General features: G+C 36.5%; 1 protein-coding gene across 1 annotated transcript in view; it reads left to right on the top strand.

Annotated features, from left to right (window-relative positions):
- The first annotated feature begins 2,494 nt into the window (after window positions 1-2,494).
- Window positions 2,495-20,661, top strand: part of spred2b (sprouty related EVH1 domain containing 2b) — a 43,468-nt gene continuing 25,301 nt past the window's right edge. The window contains exon 1 of the mRNA XM_058795814.1: window positions 2,495-2,935. Coding sequence (XP_058651797.1) covers window positions 2,910-2,935 — 26 coding nt within the window. The 5' untranslated portion in view covers window positions 2,495-2,909. The remainder of the gene's footprint in view (window positions 2,936-20,661) is intronic.

The raw sequence follows: 20,661 nt of genomic DNA, 5'->3' as shown, positions 1-20,661 counted from the left end.
ATAACTTCTTATCGTCTCATGCATATATTAAAATATTAAAATATTTTAAAATATTTTTATCCAGTGCCAAGCACAATTTATGTAAGTGGGTCTTTTTCTGTCTCATTCATTTTTTTTTTTTGGATCACAGCATAACTGTTGATTTAAATAAATAATGTTATTTCTATATATATATATATATATATATATATATATATATATATATATATATATATATATATATATATATATATATATATAATTTTTTTGCTGTGATTTGTACTTTTTATTACCCCAATCCACACTCAAATCCAAAAAGAGGACAATTGAACTTTCTGTAAATATTTTACCAGATTTCCGGTGATCAAACATTTGCCACCAGTGAGCGCTTGGGATTGTCAGTGGTGAAATGTCACATGGTCATGTGGAAGGCATCACAATGGTGTTCTTATCTTGAAGTATGACTAAAATCACTGTAATTGTTGATCGTGATAACAAGGTAGTTAACTATTGTCGAGTGTTCAAGCTTCGAAGTGTATATATGGCCTGAAAAAGCACCTTCCTGATTACTTTATGGCATCTGAGATACTTTGATAAGACTTCCAAATGCTGCTTATGGGCCAGTGCTGGCGGCTCTCTCTGTAAGTCGTTGTGTAGTGTGTCATGTAAAGTGATTTCGTGAAGAATGCTTCTAAGGAAGCCCTGATTTAAAGTGATCAGTAAGGAATTTGGACACTCACTGGTGACCGTAGTCCTCAGTTCTCAAAATACCTCTCCAGTCCCTTGATCAAAGCATGTCTAATCCTCAGCTTTCCCTCCGAGTCAGAAGTTACACAGATAAGGAGTCTGTGCTGTCCACCTTTGACCCTGATTACACTTTTTAGAGGAAGTGATGCACTAAAGTAGCACTTAAAAAGCCTTTGTTGTTGTGCAACGTTGGAGATCAATGCTCACATAAGGTGGACAAAAGAAAAAACATGAAAATAGATTAATTATTTCTACAGCTGTGCTGAAAAATAGGCAAATTCAGAAATATGTGGAATCAGAAATCATGGATAATGTCCAGTGTATAATTATTATTATTATTATTATTTTTCTTTTTTTCTTCTATAACTAGCTGTGCATGGTTTACTTGGAGGTTTCACAGTTCAATTATATTTATATCCATTCACTAAAAGAAAGACCTAAAGACAATGATTTTTCTTTTTTCATTTTTGCTGAAGATCAAGAAGCCAAGCACAACTATATCAAATTACAGAATTTATTGGGGTTCCAATTCCATTTAAATCATAATAATGATACAAAAATTAATTAAAAATAAAATAAAAAAACTGAAAGGAAAAAAACAAAAACTTTTGTAATTCTTAATCCTTAATAACAAAGTTATAAAAACATTAAAACAGGGTTTATGTTTGCCAAATATATTATGTTTTTTTTTCTTTCTTTTTTTTTTAATATGAGATTCAACAAAATTATTTGGAATCAGAAGTTATGGATAATAAGCAGTTTATGTAAGTTTTTGCTATAACTGTGCATGGTTTATTTGAAAATGTTTCAACAGTTGATATTTATATCCATTCACTAAAAGAAAGACCAAAGACACAATTTCTTTTTATGTTATGATACACAGTTTTTATTAATTTTACTGAAGATCAAGAAGCCAAGAACATCCATATCAAATTACAGAATTTACTGAGGTTCCAGTTCTATTTAAATCATAATAATTAAAGAAAAATAAATACAATATAAAAAAGTAACTGAAAGGAAAAAAATACTTTTTTCATTCCTAATCATTAATTACAAAGTTTTATATATATATATATATATATATAACATTAAAACAGGGTTTATGTTTGCTAAATATATTCTTGTTTATATGAAATCCACCACAAAATTCACAAATAATAATCTTAGAGTGAAAATAAAGTGCTGAATGACAACGAAAAATAGTCTGTGATTTTTTTTTTTTTTTTTTTTTAAATCTTTGAGAGACATAACAATAAAGACATTGTTTATCGCTCTTAAATGCAAAATGAACTCTTTTACAGCACATTTGTACAGCAAATGCAATATGGAACAAATACACTCAATTAAAAATACAAATAATGATAATAATAATAATAAAGACCTAAATGCATGAATGTAAAACTAGGACACAGTACTAAATATATTTTAAAAACGGACTGTACCGTTTTACTTGAGTTTTATTTGTTTGTGTTTTTGCTTTGTTTCTGCTTTGTTTTATTTTGTTTTTGTTGTGCAACTTTTAAAGACAGTCAGTGTAGCATTCCGTCTCCTTTAAAAATCAATCAATAAATAAATAAAGCACGGCGGATTCTTGATAGAAAATGTGTGCGCGTGAGAATTAGCCAATACGCACGATCTGACACCTCTTCAGGCAGCCTGTGATCATATTTTGATCCAAACGGTGTGATCTGTAAAACGAGTCTCGCTCTGGTTTAAAGGGCGTCCGTCCTGCGGCGTGACGTCATCGCTTCCGCCCTCTCTCCCCCCTCCCCCCGCGCGCGCGCCGCCGCTGCACAATAATCCAACATGGAGTAATCAGAGATGGGGCTCGTTGGGGCCACCCTCAGCAACATCAACGCATATTTCATCTAAGGGATTTTCGGAAATACACTGAAGCACTCAAACTGTGGGAAATTATTCGGGGGATCTGATTTAGCCTGCTTTTATTCCAAGATCCTCCAAGGGTTTCAGCAGCAACTGGAAAAAGAAAAAGAAAAAAAAAGAAAAAAAAGAAACGAAAACCCATCAAGAAGACGGAGACGAGGAGAGGAGAGAGAGAGCAGCGAGAAGACACACTATAGCCGAACGAAATGTGAGGGATTATTGGGAAAAGAGTGGCATAAAAATGACGAACGAACAGAGTGCACCCGTTGTGGGATTTTTTTGTAGGTGAAACGAGAAAAATGATTGAAGAAACACACCCAAACGAGTAAGTACCTGGAAATAATGTCTTTTTTTTTTTCTTCTTCTTCTTTTTTTTTTTTTTTTTTTTTTTGGAGGGTTTGTCTTTGTCCTGGACGTTTGTCCACATGTCGCGTCTTTTGCGGTGTAAGAAAAGTTTGCTGGAAAAGTTCGCTAAACTATTTTACGTTGAAATATAGCGTGGTATTGTCAGCGGAGGGGGACTGGGCCCTTTCCCACTGATATAGTCCGAAGGAGGAGGAGGGAGGAAGATGGAGTGGGGTGGATCGGAAATATTTTGTGAAGGGATTTGATGTTTTAAAGGCCCTTCCTTGAACATTCCTCTGTGTTTGCGCGTCACATGTTGTTTTGCGCAGCAGAGCCATTTTGTTTGTTTGTTTTCTGAACAAGCGAGCTTGCTTGAACATTGGCTAGCCATAAAAACCGAGATGGTTTATGTTCTGGAAAGTCTGTTGCAGTGCTCGGATATATCCGCCATTTGTTTCTTCTTGTCAGGCGCTTTGAATCGTTCTCATTTGCATATAGTGCTTCATTCATAAAAACACCGTTGGCTCGCTGACAATGCGTTACAAGTATGAGAAATCATTGCTGTTTAGGCAGTTAAATTGGTTAGTGAAAGTGAATGTTAATGCTTCCCTACGTCGAATAATAGGTTTTTAACTCGCCTCCACGCCTCATGTTTTTGTTTTTGGTGGGCTAGCTCTATCAGGCCACGTATTTGTCATGTCTTCAGCTTTATTTGCTAATATACTGGCCTTCCGTGACAGAATTGCTGTCACACGTTAACAATAGTGTCCTCTCGCATGAATCGGAGTCAGTCTGCCAGCTCTTGTCAAACGGAAGGGCGAAGGGCAGAGGAGTTGTTGTTTGCGCTCATTCATAAAAGCTGTAACCTTCAGCCCGCTCCATTCATGACTGCAGCGATCGCTTCGGCGATAAGCCGCGATCGGCGTGCGTCGAAAACACGACTTTACACGTGCTTGTCAATAGTGTGCTTATTAAATAAATAAATAAACAGGTGCAACCAAAAGCTGAGTTGCTTTGCAGCTGGTGACCAAGCGTGTTTACTAGTTAATTACCGCTCATTAAGGTATTATACGCTACGCTGTACTTTTATGAAAGGTTGCCATGGTAACTATAATATTTTCTCCGAGATAACAGCTATTTCAGTGCTTGTTACTACAATAAAATAGCGAGAAATAAACATTTATAACGAGTTTATTCACGTTTATCGATAATAAGCAGAAATGTAAGGTTTCTTACATGGTAAGGTCATTAGTTATCCAAAGTGGTGATCATATTTTTCAACAAAAAGCCTAGTTACAGTTGTGGCCCACTTTATATTAAGTGTCCCTAAATGCTACATACTAACATTTAAACCAATAATTTCATACAATACACTTATGTTGTGCATGCTATTATTATATATCTAGCATATATATATATATATATATATATATATATATAATACATGCATGTGTTGACCCTACCCCTTAACCCAACCATAAACCTAACCATGCCAATAAACCTGTCCTAATATAACCATATCCCACTTAAATATCAGCAAAAGTGTTTTTTAATACAATGTGAGCACAGTAAGCACATTGTACCTAACAACAACAACAACAATGATTATCGTTATTATAAGTAATAGATTATTTATTTATCATTAAACTTAAGTACATAGTAGTTAAAGACATTTTTTATAAAATGGGAGCCTACAATAAAATTGTTATGGCTGCTGTCATCGAAACATAAAATAACATGAGTGAAATATTCCTAAAGCTTCTCACACTTTCGTAGTTCAATTTAATTTTGCAATAAGTAAAAGCACTTAATGCAGTAACTAGTTACCATGATGCATGTTATTTAGGGACTAGCATGATTAGGGCCTCGTTGCCCAATAGGATGAATGCGATGCAGCACTCAAACACAGGCAGTCCAGTCATATCAATGGTATTGATCTCAGTAATAATGTTCCCAAACTAACATTTGACTCTGCCAGTAAATAGTGTAGAAGACAACAGTGCAAAATGACTTTCAGAAAGGTCACCCCAAGCATTCCCAATCCCCTGCCCTGTGCAGGAAAAATCGATTTCAGATCCTCGTTTTCACTCTGACTCATAGAAACAGCCTCGGCACAGACTGTGTGTGCCGTAAATAAAAGTATTACTTTGTGTATTACTGTGGATGATTATCCCTGCAGTTACTCTTCAATTCATATTCTTTGTTTTCTTGGTCTGTTACATTCTGTTTATACGCTTTCTATTACACAGTCTAATTAGAAAATAATTTTAGAAAATAAAAGTCATTATGACAGCTAGCTTTCCAGCTTGTCTTATATTTTTGACATGCTCGCTTGATCTACAGCAATAATTAACCTTAATGCCTTAAAATGATGAGTCCTCAATGTTACAAGGGCAAGCTCAGCAGTTTTACAGCCTTATGTCTCTCTTTCTATTAATTTGATTAAATATTGGTAATGTTGGCCATTTAATTCCCTTTAAGAGGATGTTGGACTGTATTGCTTTCCCTGGCTTTTGTCTGGAAAAAAGAGCTTTACCTAAATCTGCTTATATTCTGATCGGGTTGTGTGTTTTGAAGTGTTATAAACCGAGGATTGACTGTAAAGCTACTATAACCGGAAGTGTATTTATACTGATTGATTGTTGTTATGGGATGTTTATGTGTTTGGAGTGAGTTTTCGATGGTAATTATGGTTGAAATTAGATTTTTCAGGAGCATGATACAGAGATATGTTTATTTGTTGATCTCAGTCACATTCACACTCATTTCTCACATCCTGCACTACATTAAAGGATAATAAAAAGAGACGAGTTAACATTAGTCAAGGTCAATGAAATGCACTACACTTGCATTTCACAACACTAGTACACAAGTTTTGGTCCTTCCTCCTCCGTAGTACAAAGAGTCATTCTCAGATTATGTAACTAATGCATGAATATTGAAGCTGGCAAGGATGTGCTTCACATGACAGCATAAGTTAAGTAGGTTTTTTTTTGGTTTTTTTCTCAGTCCCATTTTATATTAAGTGGCCTTAATTACTATGTACTTACATCAGAAAATAAGTACAATGTACTTATTGTGTTCATATTGTATTGCAAAACACTTCTGCTGCTATTGAGGTGGGATACGGGTAAGGTTAGGGACAGGTTTGGTGGTATGGGTAGGTTTAAGAGTGGGTTAAGGTGTAAGGGATGGGCCAACAGAAATTAATTACCTGATGTAATTACATGCAGGTATTTTAAAAAATATAAGTACAATGTAAAAACATGTATGTACACAATAAGTGCATTGTACCAAATGATTCATTTAAATGTAAATACATAGTAGTTAAGGCCACTTAATTCTCCTTAAGACTCTAAATATGTGATTTAAGCAACAGTACATTATAACACATAGAGGCGGTAATCATGGTTCTCAATATATCGAAATGATTGAAATAATGCAAATGTGCATTAAAAAAAATCACTGAAGAAAGCTATGAGCTGAAACGTTTGCTCTTTGGTCTGTTTTTAACACACTTTGCACCTTTTCACTTTTTTCACATGCGAAAAGAAAATCAAAGAACAATTTTTGATTGGGCTATTTACTTTTTTTTTTTTTCAGTGTGTGGACGACTCCGGTTACTTGGTTAATATTGCAAATACTAAGAGTGCTAACTTAATGATTTTAGTATTTCAGAAAGTACGAAAAGTCAAAGTTTTAAGTTGAGAATATATATTTAGCAGAGAATATATGATTGTTACTTGAGGTGTGTGTGTGTTTGTGCTCTGATGACGTATGCGAGACGATCAACAAACCGTCGTGACACTTTCATAGTGAAATGGCGAAGGCACTCGCAGCTGCTGTCAATGATTTAGCGCCAAAAGAATTTGAAGCATGTATGTTGATTATATAAGTTTTTTAAAGATATTTAAATATCGTTTAAATTGATTTTACACACTTAAAACTTTATTTCACAAGTTATCGCATTTTCTTACAATATTGTGCAGGACAAGTAAAGTGTATCAGCTCATCAAAAATTTCACAGAAATGTAGTGAAGTAAGTTTTGCAGCTGCCGCTTAGTCTGACAGATTTCCATTTCAGAGTTCAAGAAGTGCTTTTCTTATTCCCCGTTATCAGACGTCCAGTGCTTCTTATGAATGTGTTTCACATCCTGTGGAAAAGACACAAGGGCCAAATGCTCCTGCCCAGTCTTCCAGGCTGTTAATTTTTTATTTGATTGTTTCCTTAAATGTTTTCTTGGTCAAGCCAAGTAGTAAAATGTGATGGTTTATTTGTGAAGGCCACTCTGCCGTTGTAAAGCGGCCTGTCCAAACATAGCTCCCAGTACTCGGGAGAATGAAAGCGTTGTCAACTTCTCACCCCTCTGTGGTCCTGCTGAGAAGGGAACACAGATAGCTCTTCTGTCACGGCCCAGACAGGAAGCCATTATCTGCGCTTTATTGAACCTGTTGTTCTTTTTCATTCAATCAGCCCTCCCTTCCACCCGAAAAGCATTGCAGAGCCAAATGAGGTCTTGTGAATTTCACTGCTCTCATATGGAAATGCGCATGTGTCCACTGGAAGTCCAGTCAACTGCACAAGTCCTTTTATTCAGTGCGTTTCCACAGCCCAGTGACCAGCCATTCAGAAATAAGCCGACGGATAACGAGGAGACTTTTGCCAACGCGTTCCCAAGACGGCAGATAGCAGCGGCCAAATGTCAGAGTCCAGTCTTAGTCCAACCGCCAGTCCGAGAGTTTGTTATCTCTAAATCGTGATTCAAGTCGAATTGAATATCAAATGCAACGGGACACCTGGACATGAACAATAGCTTTGGTATTACTTGCCACCATTATTTAGGGCTCTTTGTGTCCTTTCTGGCCTTCAGGCTTGGTTTTCCCCCGTCTCAGGTTGAGGATGTAGTTGATATGACACTAAGATCTGTGGCTGAATAGCACTGTATTCTGCTTGTAACCATATGTTTAGGTGTGTTTTTGTGTCAGTATCTATTAATTTATTCAGAATACATTGCAAATGTTATTCAGAAATTTCACACTGAAAACCACCATATAACCTCTATAGCAATCTTTTAATTAGCTTATATAAATATCACTTTTTGTCAGGTTGTCAGATGGTATAACCATTCGATGCAGAAATTAATGATATTTTTTTATCTTAAACATTTTGATTTAAAATGTTTAAAAGCAGTGATTATGGATGTCACTACATTAAATGTTTTTTTTGTTGTTGTTTCTTGGTTTATGCCACATTCTTGATGGTTACACCACTTGACACTGCCATTAATGGTCTAAATGTTTGTGTCACATGATCCTTCTGCTACAGAAATCATTCTAATATGCTGATTGTCTTACTACTACCAATGTTGAAAACAGTTGTGCTGCTTGCTTAGTATGTTTGTGGAAACCATGATGCATTTTTTCTGCATAGAAAGTTCAAAAGGACAGCATTTATTGGAAATTGAAATCTTTTGTAACATTATAAAAGTCTTTACTGTCACTTTTAATCAATTTAATGCATTCAGCATTTAGCGCCATGAGGTTTTAAAAAATGTTTAGACGGCATGTCAAATTGGTAATAGTTCTGCTTTTGACACATGCATCAAAACAGTTTAGGACAATGGAGCAGTCATGAATCTGTGGGTGAGATAAGCATCTTGAGCTTATTAGATATTTACATTAGCAATAATAATAATAATTTAAGCATGTAATTTCAGTGACACATGCACAGAATTTGCACAAAACTCCCTCATTTGATAGCCTTTTCAAGATAAAAATCCCTTCATTGTAATGCCTGAGGTGTACAAAATAGACATGCTTTAAAAAAGAGAGTCTTGTTTCCTCTTCCCTCTCTTTTGTAGATGGCTGTAAGTAGGGCCAGGCAGAGTTACACAGACCTTATCTAAGGAAGTAAGTCTGCCCTTATCAGGTTTGGTACAACTGTTTAACCCACCTGCCAAAAGGGGCGGAAAACACTTTGCTCTACATTTATAGAATTGCTTTTCATTTCTTGCATGTTTAATTTTTTTTTCTTTTTATGTGTGTGCCTTGGATTGCCTGTGTCTTACTAGAGTATTCAGAACATGCATGAAGAAAGCATACGGTGTTTAAACAAAATGACACTGAGCTCTTTGTGCGAGGAACAGACTTAAATTTAAGTTATTAAAATCACTTGCACTCAGTTTTCAAATCCCATTCACGTTATTCATAGTACCAATTCTGTGGGGAGTCAATAATGTTAAAACAGGCACATCTTCATATTTTCTCTTTAGTGTCAAATGCTGTCAGAGATGTGTAAACTTCTATGTCTAAATAAGAGCAGAAACGGGTTTTGAGCAAGTAAATAAGGTCAATTTTGATTCATGCTCTCTTAAACCATTTGTTGAACTTTGGTGTCTTTTATAAATGCAATAAGCCACATAAGGTAGGACTTACAGTGGGTACGGAAAGTATTCAGACCCCCTTAAATGTTTCACTCTTTGTTATATTGCAGCCATTTGCTAAAATCATTTGTTCATTTTTTCCCCTCATTAATGTACACACAGCACCCCATATTGACAGAAAAACACAGAATTGTTGACATTTTTGCAGATTTATTAAAAAAAACCAAAAAAACAACTGAAATATCACATGGTCCTAAGTATTCAGACCCTTTGCTCAGTATTTAGTAGAAGCACCCTTTTGATCTAATACAGCCATGAGTCTTTTTGGGAAAGATGCAACAAGTTTTTCACACCTGGATTTGGGGATCCTCTGCCATTCCTCCTTGCAGATCCTCTCCAGTTCTGTCAGGTTGGATGGTAAAGCGTTGGTGGACAGCCATTTTAGGTCTCTCCAGAGATGCTCAATTGGGTTTAAGTCAGGGCTCTGGCTGGGCCATTCAAGAACAGTCACGGAGTTGTTGTGAAGCCACTTCTTCGTTATTTTAGCTGTGTGCTTAGGGTCATTGTCTTGTTGGAAGGTAAACCTTGGCCCAGTCTGAGGTCCTGAGCACTCTGGAGAAGGTTTTCGTCCAGGATATCCCTGTACTTGGCCGCATTCATCTTTCCCTCGATTGCAACCAGTCGTCCTGTCCCTGCAGCTGAAAAACACCCCACAGCATGATGCTGCCACCACCATGCTTCACTGTTGGGACTGTATTGGACAGGTGATGAGCAGTGCCTGGTTTTCTCCACACATACCGCTTAGAATTAAGGCCAAAAGTTCTATCTTGGTCTCATCAGACCAGAGAATCTTATTCAGGTGTTTTTAGCAAACTCCATGCGGGCTTTCATGTGTCTTGCACTGAGGAGAGGCTTCCGTCGGGCCACTCTGCCATAAAGCCCGACTGGTGGAGGGCTGCAGTGATGGTTGACTTTCTACAACTTTCTCCCATCTCCCGACTGCATCTCTGGAGCTCAGCCACAGTGATCTTTGGGTTCTTCTTTACCTCTCACCAAGGCTCTTCTCCCCGATAGCTCAGTTTGGCCGGACGGCCAGCTCTAGGAAGGGTTCTGGTCGTCCCAAACGCCTTCCATTTAAGGATTATGGAGGCCACTGTGCTCTTAGGAACCTTAAGTGCAGCAGAAATTTTTTGTAACCTTGGCCAGATCTGTGCCTTGCCACAATTCTGTCTCTGAGCTCTTCAGGCAGTTCCTTTGACCTCATGATTCTCATTTGCTCTGACATGCACTGTGAGCTGTAAGGTCTTATATAGACAGGTGTGTGGCTTTCCTAATCAAGTCCAATCAGTATAATCAAACACAGCTGGACTCAAATGAAGGTGTAGAACCATCTCAAGGACGATCAGAAGAAATGGACAGCACCTGAGTTAAATATATGAGTGTCACAGCAAAGGGTCTGAATACTTAGGACCATGTGATATTTCAGTTTTTCTTTTTTAATAAATCTGCATAAATGTCAACAATTCTGTGTTTTTCTGTCAATATGGGGTGCTGTGTGTACATTAATGAGGAAAAAAAATGAACTTAAATGATTTTAGCAAATGGCTGCAATATAACAAAGAGTGAAAAATCCAAGGGGGTCTGAATACTTTCTGTACCCACTGTATATACTTCTCACACCTGGTAAAATCACTTTAATGCACTACCTGGAGTGGCTAATTGTTTGAATAACCAAACAAAACTTCAGGTAAACACTTTTGGTTCTTCTTATTTTATCATATTTTCCTGTAAGTTTGAGCTGGCATTTATTCATAAGCAGAGCATAGCGCAGCTCACTAGCTGATAAGAGTGTCTACATGATTGTGTCCCATCCCCCAGAATTCACGTGTTTGCCCTAGAGAGAGAGGGAGAGAGGGAGAGAGGGTGAGAGCTCTACTGACTGCACTGAGTGTTGCAACACTCATGTGATAAATGTCATGTGTTCACATGTCTACTGAATGTCCGCTGCACCACTGGACTGGATAGCGAGGGCGGCCTGTATTCCTGTCCACATTCTGCTCTTGTACAACTATGATGCAATTTACACCAAATTGTATCATAGTAGAACTATAATGCAATGGACAGTTCTTTACGGTTTTCCTGGATGCATCAAAGTCTGTTACGCTTTATATTATCTGGTTATTCAAGACGGTTTTACAGTATTCTTATATTGCCAAGCTTATGGCATAAAGTCTAGTCCACATTGCAGCGTATTTTGGACAAGAAGTGACAGTCTGACTGACATGTAGAGCAATGAACCAGTTTGATTTCATGTTTCGCTTAAGGTTAGGTTGTATACATATAATTAGATTTGTAATAATAAATCAGCATCAATAAAATAAAGTAATGATGCAACAGTCATTGCGAATGGTTTTACAAAAAGCAGTGTGGTCCAGACAGCAGAAAAGGTCCAGCGATTAAGCTGTCAATCAAAAATTTGGAAACAATTCAGAATTAGGACTGCTTTAAAAGAAAATAGCCATCCATATAGATACAATTAAAAACTTTCATATACTGGTGTAATGTTGGCGAAAAGCAAATTCTGGTTACATAATCATAAAAAAAAAGAAAAAAACATCCAATGGAATAAAAGTGCTGTAAATGCAAGAAATGCAGCAACAAGATAAGATGTCAAATCATATATCTGAACATTAATAGGCCTATTTTAAATAAAATAAATAATTGGATTGTTTTTCCACACCATGATGCTGACCACATATATCAGAAATATAAAATATGATCTGCAATTTTAACTGTTCAAGCATCTAAAGTATGTTAAATGTTGATAAAATAACACCAGAGGACAATATACAGTACCTGGCAAAACTGGTTGGAGTGCAGCGTTCTTTCAGTGGAACCATGTCATTTCATTTCATATGTGAGATTCCATACGCATCTGTTATCATCTTTTTATTAAATCGCTTGTTTTCAGAAAATATTGTTTTTTATTTTGTATTAAATTATATTTTTTTTGCTTCATTTTAAGAGCAGAAAATCACTTTTCGCTGTATATATCTTTCCAAAAATAGCAAATATATGTCATATTAATTTTATCCAGGTGAGCAGGGCCTCCATCTCCATACACTGCTGTTCAAAAGTCTGGAGTCAGCAAGATTTGATTAAAAGTGCTAAAGTGTTGTGTTTCGAATAAAATATGTTCTTTTGAACATTTTGAACTTTCTAAATGTATCACATTGTATTTGTCTTTGGAAAATGCATCACAGTTAACCTGGGAAGATATTTTGAAGAATGTTTTGGTGAGTAAATTATGACAATATTGTCATTTTAGGTGAACTATCCCATCCATCTAAATAGCCTTCATTCAACTGTACGTGACTTCTCAATGTATATATTGCTTATGTTCAATCATAAAACATGGCTGCTTTTGAACGGCCTCTAATGGAGAAACCAGTGGGTCAAGGTTCAGCTTGTTAACCCCTGTAAGTAAATGCCACAACTGCACCATCTGACTTCAAAAAGCATCTTTCTCCATTGACGGCTCTCTTTTGTTCATCTCCTACATTAGATTGAACAATGCTACCCCCTCCAACAGCGTTCAGGACCAGCACCGATGATTGATGGTTAAGATGTAGGTGTTTACACAGCGTATAGTCAGCTCTCGGCGTGCGTGTAGGTGTGTTGTTTGATGTAGAGGGGCACAGTAACTAACTGCACTGGTTCATGTTCGGTTGAGCCCACACCCTGTGCATGTGTGGGTGTTGTTGGTCGTAGCTTTAGCTGGAGGTGTAGGCGATTATATTCTCTGCACGTTAGACCGTGAGAGAAAGAGAGAGAGCGAGAGAGAGAGGGAAAGCTGTGCTGTAGGCCGCCGGCTCAAGGCAGAAATGGCTGCTTGCGGATGACTCATACTCCAGCACTCCGAGTGTTTGTCAAGGAGACTGAATCATACAGTGTGTGAAGAGGAGGCTGGAGCTTTCTCCCTGCTTTCTGGACGCAGACATGCTCGGTCTCCGTCCTTCTGAGCACGCCCGGGAGACGCTCGCCCCGCCGATGCCGTGAGCGCTGCCGCTAGATACGCAAAGATGACGGAGAGCAGCCGGTAAGCCCGGTCCAGGCAGGTTTTTCCAGATTGTTCTGTTGTCAAGTGGCCTTTTGCTCTGCGTTTGTCTGTCAGTGCTGCTGTTTCTTTCCTTGCAGGTTCGTAAAAACACAAGGTGCTGTTTTGAACAGCAAAGGTGGCGGTAGTGAGGTCCATGTGGCGACGGTTCGGTTTCGGTTGTAGTCTGATTCCAAAATGATGCTCAATGCATCTCAGTTTTTCAGAAACGGGTGCAAATCTGCGTACAGATTTAGTATGAAATATGTCTGCGCTGACTGGCTGATAGGAATAGAATAAGCATCTTTAATAAAATCAGAGGCCGCTTTCACTCTATGTAAATGATATGCCGCATCTGAGACACCTTAAATTTGGTCATTGTTTATGATGTGCATAAGCATGATCAACTTGTGAGTCATGTGGACTGAGTTGTTGTTGGTTTTCTTTATAATGCTGTTGTAGCATTTTTGCAGAATTGTACATTGCATGACGCTTGTTTGTACCTGTAATATTTTATCCTAAGCTTTCCAATGCCCAGAAGTATTAACAATTCATTTAAAATTTCAGGTTGATTTTTTTTTTTTGTAAATTGATTCAGAATCATTTGAAAGAGAATTGTGATGTGCCTGTGAATCAGTTTTTGTCTCACACACCTAGCTTCAGTCATAAATGTTCGATTTATGAATAAGATTAGCATAGGAGATTTTGGCAGTTCAATATCAAATCATTAACCACCAGTGCGTGGGTAAGGAGTACAGTGCTGGTAAAATCAAGGTAACACATGTCCTTAAAGGGATGATTCACACAAAAATGCTGAAAAATCTAATTTGTTGTTAATTTGCTCACCCTCAGGTCATCCGACATGTAGGAGACTTTTTTTTTTCTTGAGTAGAACAGTATGATGTTTAGCTGAAAACGTGGTCCTTTGTGATTCATAAAATGCAAGACAGCAGCTACTGGCACTTGAGAGTCAAAAAATATTATATCAAGGAACACACAATTAATACCCATGGCTCCTGGCGATATATTGATGTTGTGAAGTGAAATGATCGGTCTGTGCAAAAAAATGAACATTATTTAACATTATTACCTGTAATCCAGAGCCTCAGACAAACAGGAAACCCAGTCAGATGATTTTCCACAAACTGATTCTTTCAGACAGTTTGTTTCGATTAACTGATTCCCCAATATGTTAATCATGCAATAATGTAAGGAATATGCAATTATATGATTATAGCATCCAATAATGATGACGTGAAATGCATTTTATGAATCACCAAGGACCATGATGTTAGCTAAAAATCTGTTCTGTTCTACTGAAGAAAAAGTCTCCTACATCTCTGATGGCCTGAGAGTAAATTAACAGCAAATTTTGGGTGACTATCCCTTTAATTGGGTGACTTATTGCTTTTATGGAAACAATATGATAAGAGATACCAACATTCAATAAGTAGTTTTATGAATTTATTAATAGTGTTTAATATAATAAATAAAAATAATTTAATAGGCTATATTATTAATTAAATCAAAAATAATAATAATAATAATGGAAATAAGCTGTTCTTCCACCATGTTATTCACCATACACTGTTTAGAATTAATATATTAGCACATTAATATAGATGTGCACTCATTGGCAACGGTGTTTATGGTGTTCTGTCTTTAAATGTGCTGTATATAAATGGTTAAATTCCAGCAGGCCTTTGTGATAGCCAGAATCAAACACACAATTTGTGTCATTGGAGCATAATGATTTCTTTAATTTATTTGACCTGTTTTAACTACTTCGTAGGTAAATTGTTATAAGAAGGGAAGGAAACGGCGATCTTAACATTCTCAGTGGTACAGGCTTATAGTACCCTCCATCAAGTTCAATTGTGTGTTTTGAATAAATAATAAGAATAATAATTAGCCTAATATTTGCTGTTTTGATTGAAATTATTTGGGAGTAATGTTTCCAGCATCTCATGGAGATATGACCCTATATTTGGCCGCACAGGAGAAGATTGCAGATTGAATTAATTTGGAGCCATGCTGTCATAATTCTCTGAGTGGTCCATTGTTGATCTCATTGAGACTCTGGGAAGAGGTGGCGACATATCATTTAAAGCCTTGAGAACGTGGACAATTCCACATTGTGCGGAAACCATTGTGCCCTATTGTGATGCCGGTGCCCCCTGATGATAATCAAATAGACTAAACTATGGTGAGACATCCATCTATCCGTCACTCTCTCCTGACTTCACCCCAGTTCCTCCGTGGCCTGCCAAACTGCACGTACACCAAAATACCCATTCAGTGATTCTGCTGAAAGTTTTGTCATTGTTACTTCTGTAAACTGGAACTTGTAGGCCTTTATCTTTGAGGAAACCCTGAGTGGGTTTTCTTCTGGCTCTCAGAAGGCATCTAAAGAGTCCCAGTGGTTCTCTATGACCTTTTAATATGGTTAATTTGGGAATATATACATACATTATGTTGTTTTGTGTCAAGGTCATTTATGGTTTGTACTTTTCTCACTTCCATTTTAAGGTGAAGTGTGTAATTTTTGTGGCACCTGCTCAAACTTAGTTTGAAGTGCCTGACTGGACTAACCGTAATACAAGTGAGTTTGGGGAAAGTCTAACTGTTTATTGAAGCAATGGAGAATGTGTCATTGTTTGGAAACCACAGGGAATCTTCTAAAATCTCCTTGTGAGACAATTTGTTATATTAAACGTTCATTTAAATTGTTGGTTCACTCCAAAATTTAAATTCTCTCCCTCATGTTGTTGGGTGAGCAAATGATGTATAAATGTCTTTCTTTAGGAACGCTGAACACTCATTTCCATACAATGAAAGCACACAGTGACCAGTGGCTGTCAAGAACCACGAAAGTATCATAAAAGTGCTATAATCCAAGTTTTAAGAAGTCATGTAATAGTTTCATTTGAGAAACAGACTGAAATTCAAAGTTAGTTCACTTAAACTTTCTGTCATCATTTACTCAGCCTCATGTCATTCCAAACATTTTTGAAACACAAATGAAGATCTTTTTAATGAAATGAGATTTCTGTCCCTCCATTGAAAGTCTATGCAATCAAAACTTTGATGCTTCATAAAGTTCATAAAAAACATTATCCATATGAATCAAGCAGTTAATCTAGTCTTCTGAAGGGACATGATCTCTTTATATGATAAACACATTCAATGTAGGGTTTTATTCAAATGTAAACATTGATCAATACAAGTTTTGGTTGCATGGGCTTTCAGTGGAGAGACAGAAATCTCTCAGGTTTCATTAAACATATCTGCATCAAAGATGAATGAAAGTCTTAATTGAAACAACATGAGGGCAAGTAAATTATGACAGTTTCAATTTTTGAGTGAACTAACTGAAGAGTTAATTAGCAAAAACCGATAACTCCATTTTTATTTATTTTCAAAAATCATGTTTTTTTTTTTTTTTTATCGCTCAGTCCAAGTAATATCAATCAAACTGCAGTTGGGTTGTAATTTACAAAATTAAAGTTCACTGAAAATTATTTTTTTTTTTTTGCATATTAAAAGTTTGTTTTATAGCAAAAGCACTTAAAGCAGATAACTCCAACAGTCTTTTTTTCTTTTTTTTTGCCAAAAGCAGATAACTCCACATTTCATGTTTTAGAGTTTAAAAATACACTCGTTGTAATCTTCTCGAATGACAATGTAGATGCCTGACAAACATTGTTTATGTTGTGATCATAGATTGTATAGATGTGATTACACGCAATACACAGAGCTTTTCCCTCACTATAGTAACGTGCTGCTTTTGCAAGGCTCCGTGAAAACGTTTCAGCTTTTATTTTCCTTTTACACCCTGAAGAAGATATCACAGGTTCATCAAGTTCATCGAAGTTATCCATCCTCGATCACTTTTAGTCAGCTTTGACGAAACTCCTCTCAGCTCACGCGTCTTTTCAAAGTGAAAGTAGCCTTGTCACCTGACCTGAATACAGCGCTCTGATTCGCTAAAATGGATTTATCGGCTTCTGTTCACAAACAACAAGAGCGCTTGTCGGCTTCTGCAGTAAAACGTGAACTCGCAATTCCTTGAAAGTGGACAATACTGGCTTTTTTGACAAAATATGTTTAGGGTTCAGATCGCTCTATATGTGGAGAATAATGCACGGCAATCAGCTCTTTTTTTTTTTTGACAATAAACTCTTTAACTATTTACACATTTTTGACTGAAAATATTTGCAAACAGATGAGTTAGATTTGCCCTAAATAGGGTCTAGCAATGCAAATAATGTGCATCAGTGCAACTGTTGGACCAGAATTGAAACATTGCCTTTATTTAGCCATCAGAGTTTTGCCACACATTTTCACTCCCAAAGAAGAGTCTTTATTGTTATTAGTAAATACAAGTCTGACACTTGTTGTCATGGTTGAGAGCACAATAAAAGTAGATGGGGTTGTTTCTTTTCTTTTTTATTTCCATTATGATTCCTTATAAAAGACCATAACAATTGAATGAACACTTGTGACACAGTTGAATGGAGATGCAACAAGGAAGATGGTTGTGCTCAGGTTGATGGAGTGTCACCTGTGTGGGTTCTTGGCCGCTTACGGCGGGGTGTGACGCTGGCCTGACTCCCACTGTCGCACAGATGGGAGAGAGGCCGCACTGAGACACCTTCCAGCCTGGGATGGCAGCGAGCAGAGGGAGTCGTGGCTTTCGCCGCCTTCGTACATTCTGTTGTGTGTGTGTGTTTATATATGTGTGTACGCACACGCTTCACATTGTGTCTATTAAATGCCTGTAATTCTATGACCCTATTTTTTCCCCTGAGAAAGCCAGATGGTAGATGTCCCAGCATGCTAAAGAGACATGCTAAATATTCTCAGTTATTTACTTGGAAAAGATGACCAGCTAACGATCATATCACTGGTAAAAGCAACTGCGTAACATGAATGGAGTGAAATTTGCGGATGTGTTTGAATCATGTGAGTTATATTTTGGGTTTCCTCGACCATGGAAATGTCAGGGAGTTTTTAATAGTGACTGTTTTTTTGTAGTTTAGTTTGTTTATTTGTCTATTTGCTCTTTGGAAGTACTTGTGTAGACAAAAACCAGTCTGATTACATAATTCATCCAAAATGAAAATAAAATTCTGTTATCATTTACTCACCCTCATATTGTTCCAAACCCAACCCAGGCTCTGTGGAAAAACGTGCCTGTGGCCGCATTTCTGCAAAATGATGTTATGATGCTTCTTGCATGTTCTGCAACGCTTTCAAAGTGAGTTGTGCTAAAAGCGTATTCAGTTTTATATGAAACAGATGAGCATGAATCTGTCAGCATTTTATTACATTGTTGTGGCAGTTCAGAAAAGAAATGTCCAGCGAGTGGCGCTAAAAGGTTAATTGCATTTGAAAATAATGTACCAGCTACTCCAAATCTAATCGATAGTGTTAACAAAAGCAAATGTGAGATAAAAACACAACTATGCCATTTTAGCTTGCTTCTACGAGTCTTTGAGCTCTTATTTCATGGGACTGTTGCAGTGCTGTACCAGGTGAGCTACAGAGCAAGTTTACTTCATGCGTATAGACCTGCTTATGTGATGCAAATGTCAAAATGTATTAGTGTATAAATCATACAACCTGAGGTCACAACATTATTGTGGAACTGAGCAAAAATATGTCTTTATTAATCAATAATCTGCCCTTGTATTAATAATATATGTGAAAAGGATTAAAAGTTGATGGTGTTTTACTGCCACTAGTGTTTATTTTAACTGGAAACTGCAGTGAATCGTAATGTAGACAGAAGCATGTTCTCCCAATGAATCGAAGTTGTCCAAACAATTTATGCTGTTATTTTTCTGTGGAAAACAAAAGAAGTCATTTTGAATCTTAATGCTAATATTTTCTATTGGATGACATTCAGAGTGACATGTCTGTCAATCTCCAAGAAAGACCTAAAACACTTCTGAAGCCAAACAGAAACTTTGTGTGAGGAACAGACTGAAAGTTTTGTTCTAAAAATTTGGAAATCTTCCTCTGTAGAAAGATTTTAATAAATCATGAATGACTGGAAAGGCCATGGAAATCCATTGCTCAAACAGCACAGGAATATTTTGTTGTTCTCAGATTTTTTCAGTATATTGAAGCATGATTTTGATGTCTCTGTCTGCATCAAATATCAGAAAGAATATGTAATGCAAATAATTCTAAAATATGTTTATGATTTAAAATGCCAAAGATGTGAGTAAAAAAAAGCAAGTCTCCTGTTTTAAATGTCTAGTGTCCTTGGAAGGACAAAGGAGATAAACAACAGGAAGCAACGATGACATCACACAGGAAGGAAACAGCCGTCTCTAATTTTAATCACACGTATCCTTATTACATTCACTGACTATAATAAGAGTGTGTTAGAAATGAAAGAGAGAATTTCAGTATCTTTTTGCATGAAATGTTCAGACTGATGATCAGTCATATTTGCGCTTACGTTTCTAATATATATCTCACCCATTCACCCTGTCGTGCCCTCCGGAGTGTAAAGGGGTGTGATCTTTTAAACTGTACGAGGGAAAATGAGGAAAAAAGGGCTGTTTTTTTTTTTTTTTTTGTAAATTTCCACATCACAGATGGATAGAATGACTCACTCTCTCACACACACAGACATAAACACTCACACATACTTCAGTGACATTTTCACTCGCCTTTCTGCGTTTAACATCCAGGTTTTATCATGCGTCCTCTTTTAGATCTGTCGTGAGAGAGCTTATCGGTAATATTAGCAATGCTTTTAATCAATATATATGCACCAGTAGAGTAACTGACTGATATTGGACATTTTGGCATAACAGACATGCTCTAAAACCGCCAGCCCTGTAAATGATTAATAGTCATTTGTTTTCTGGTTTTAATTCTTTATTGGATTATTGTTTTTTTTTTTTTTCTGGTTTTAATTATTTGTTGGTTTTAATTATTTATTGCATAATATCATTAAATATTATGCAAAAGATAGAATTTAGTATCTTTATGGTGTTTTTTATTTTATTTTTTTTTTGCTATACATTTCTAGGTCTAATTATTTATATAATATAAATTATATGTTGCCTAAAATAAAAATGTAATTTTTTTTAGGACCATTATTATTATTGTCAATTAAGCCCCCAATAAAATAACTAATATATATTATAATTATATATATATATATATACATACATTTAAATAAGAATTACATTATATAGAAATACT

Source organism: Onychostoma macrolepis, chromosome 13, assembly GCF_012432095.1.
Source record: "Onychostoma macrolepis isolate SWU-2019 chromosome 13, ASM1243209v1, whole genome shotgun sequence".
NCBI lineage: Eukaryota > Metazoa > Chordata > Actinopteri > Cypriniformes > Cyprinidae > Onychostoma > Onychostoma macrolepis.
The sequence above is the reverse complement of the archived record's forward strand: the minus strand, read 5'-3'. Positions and strand labels throughout refer to the sequence as shown.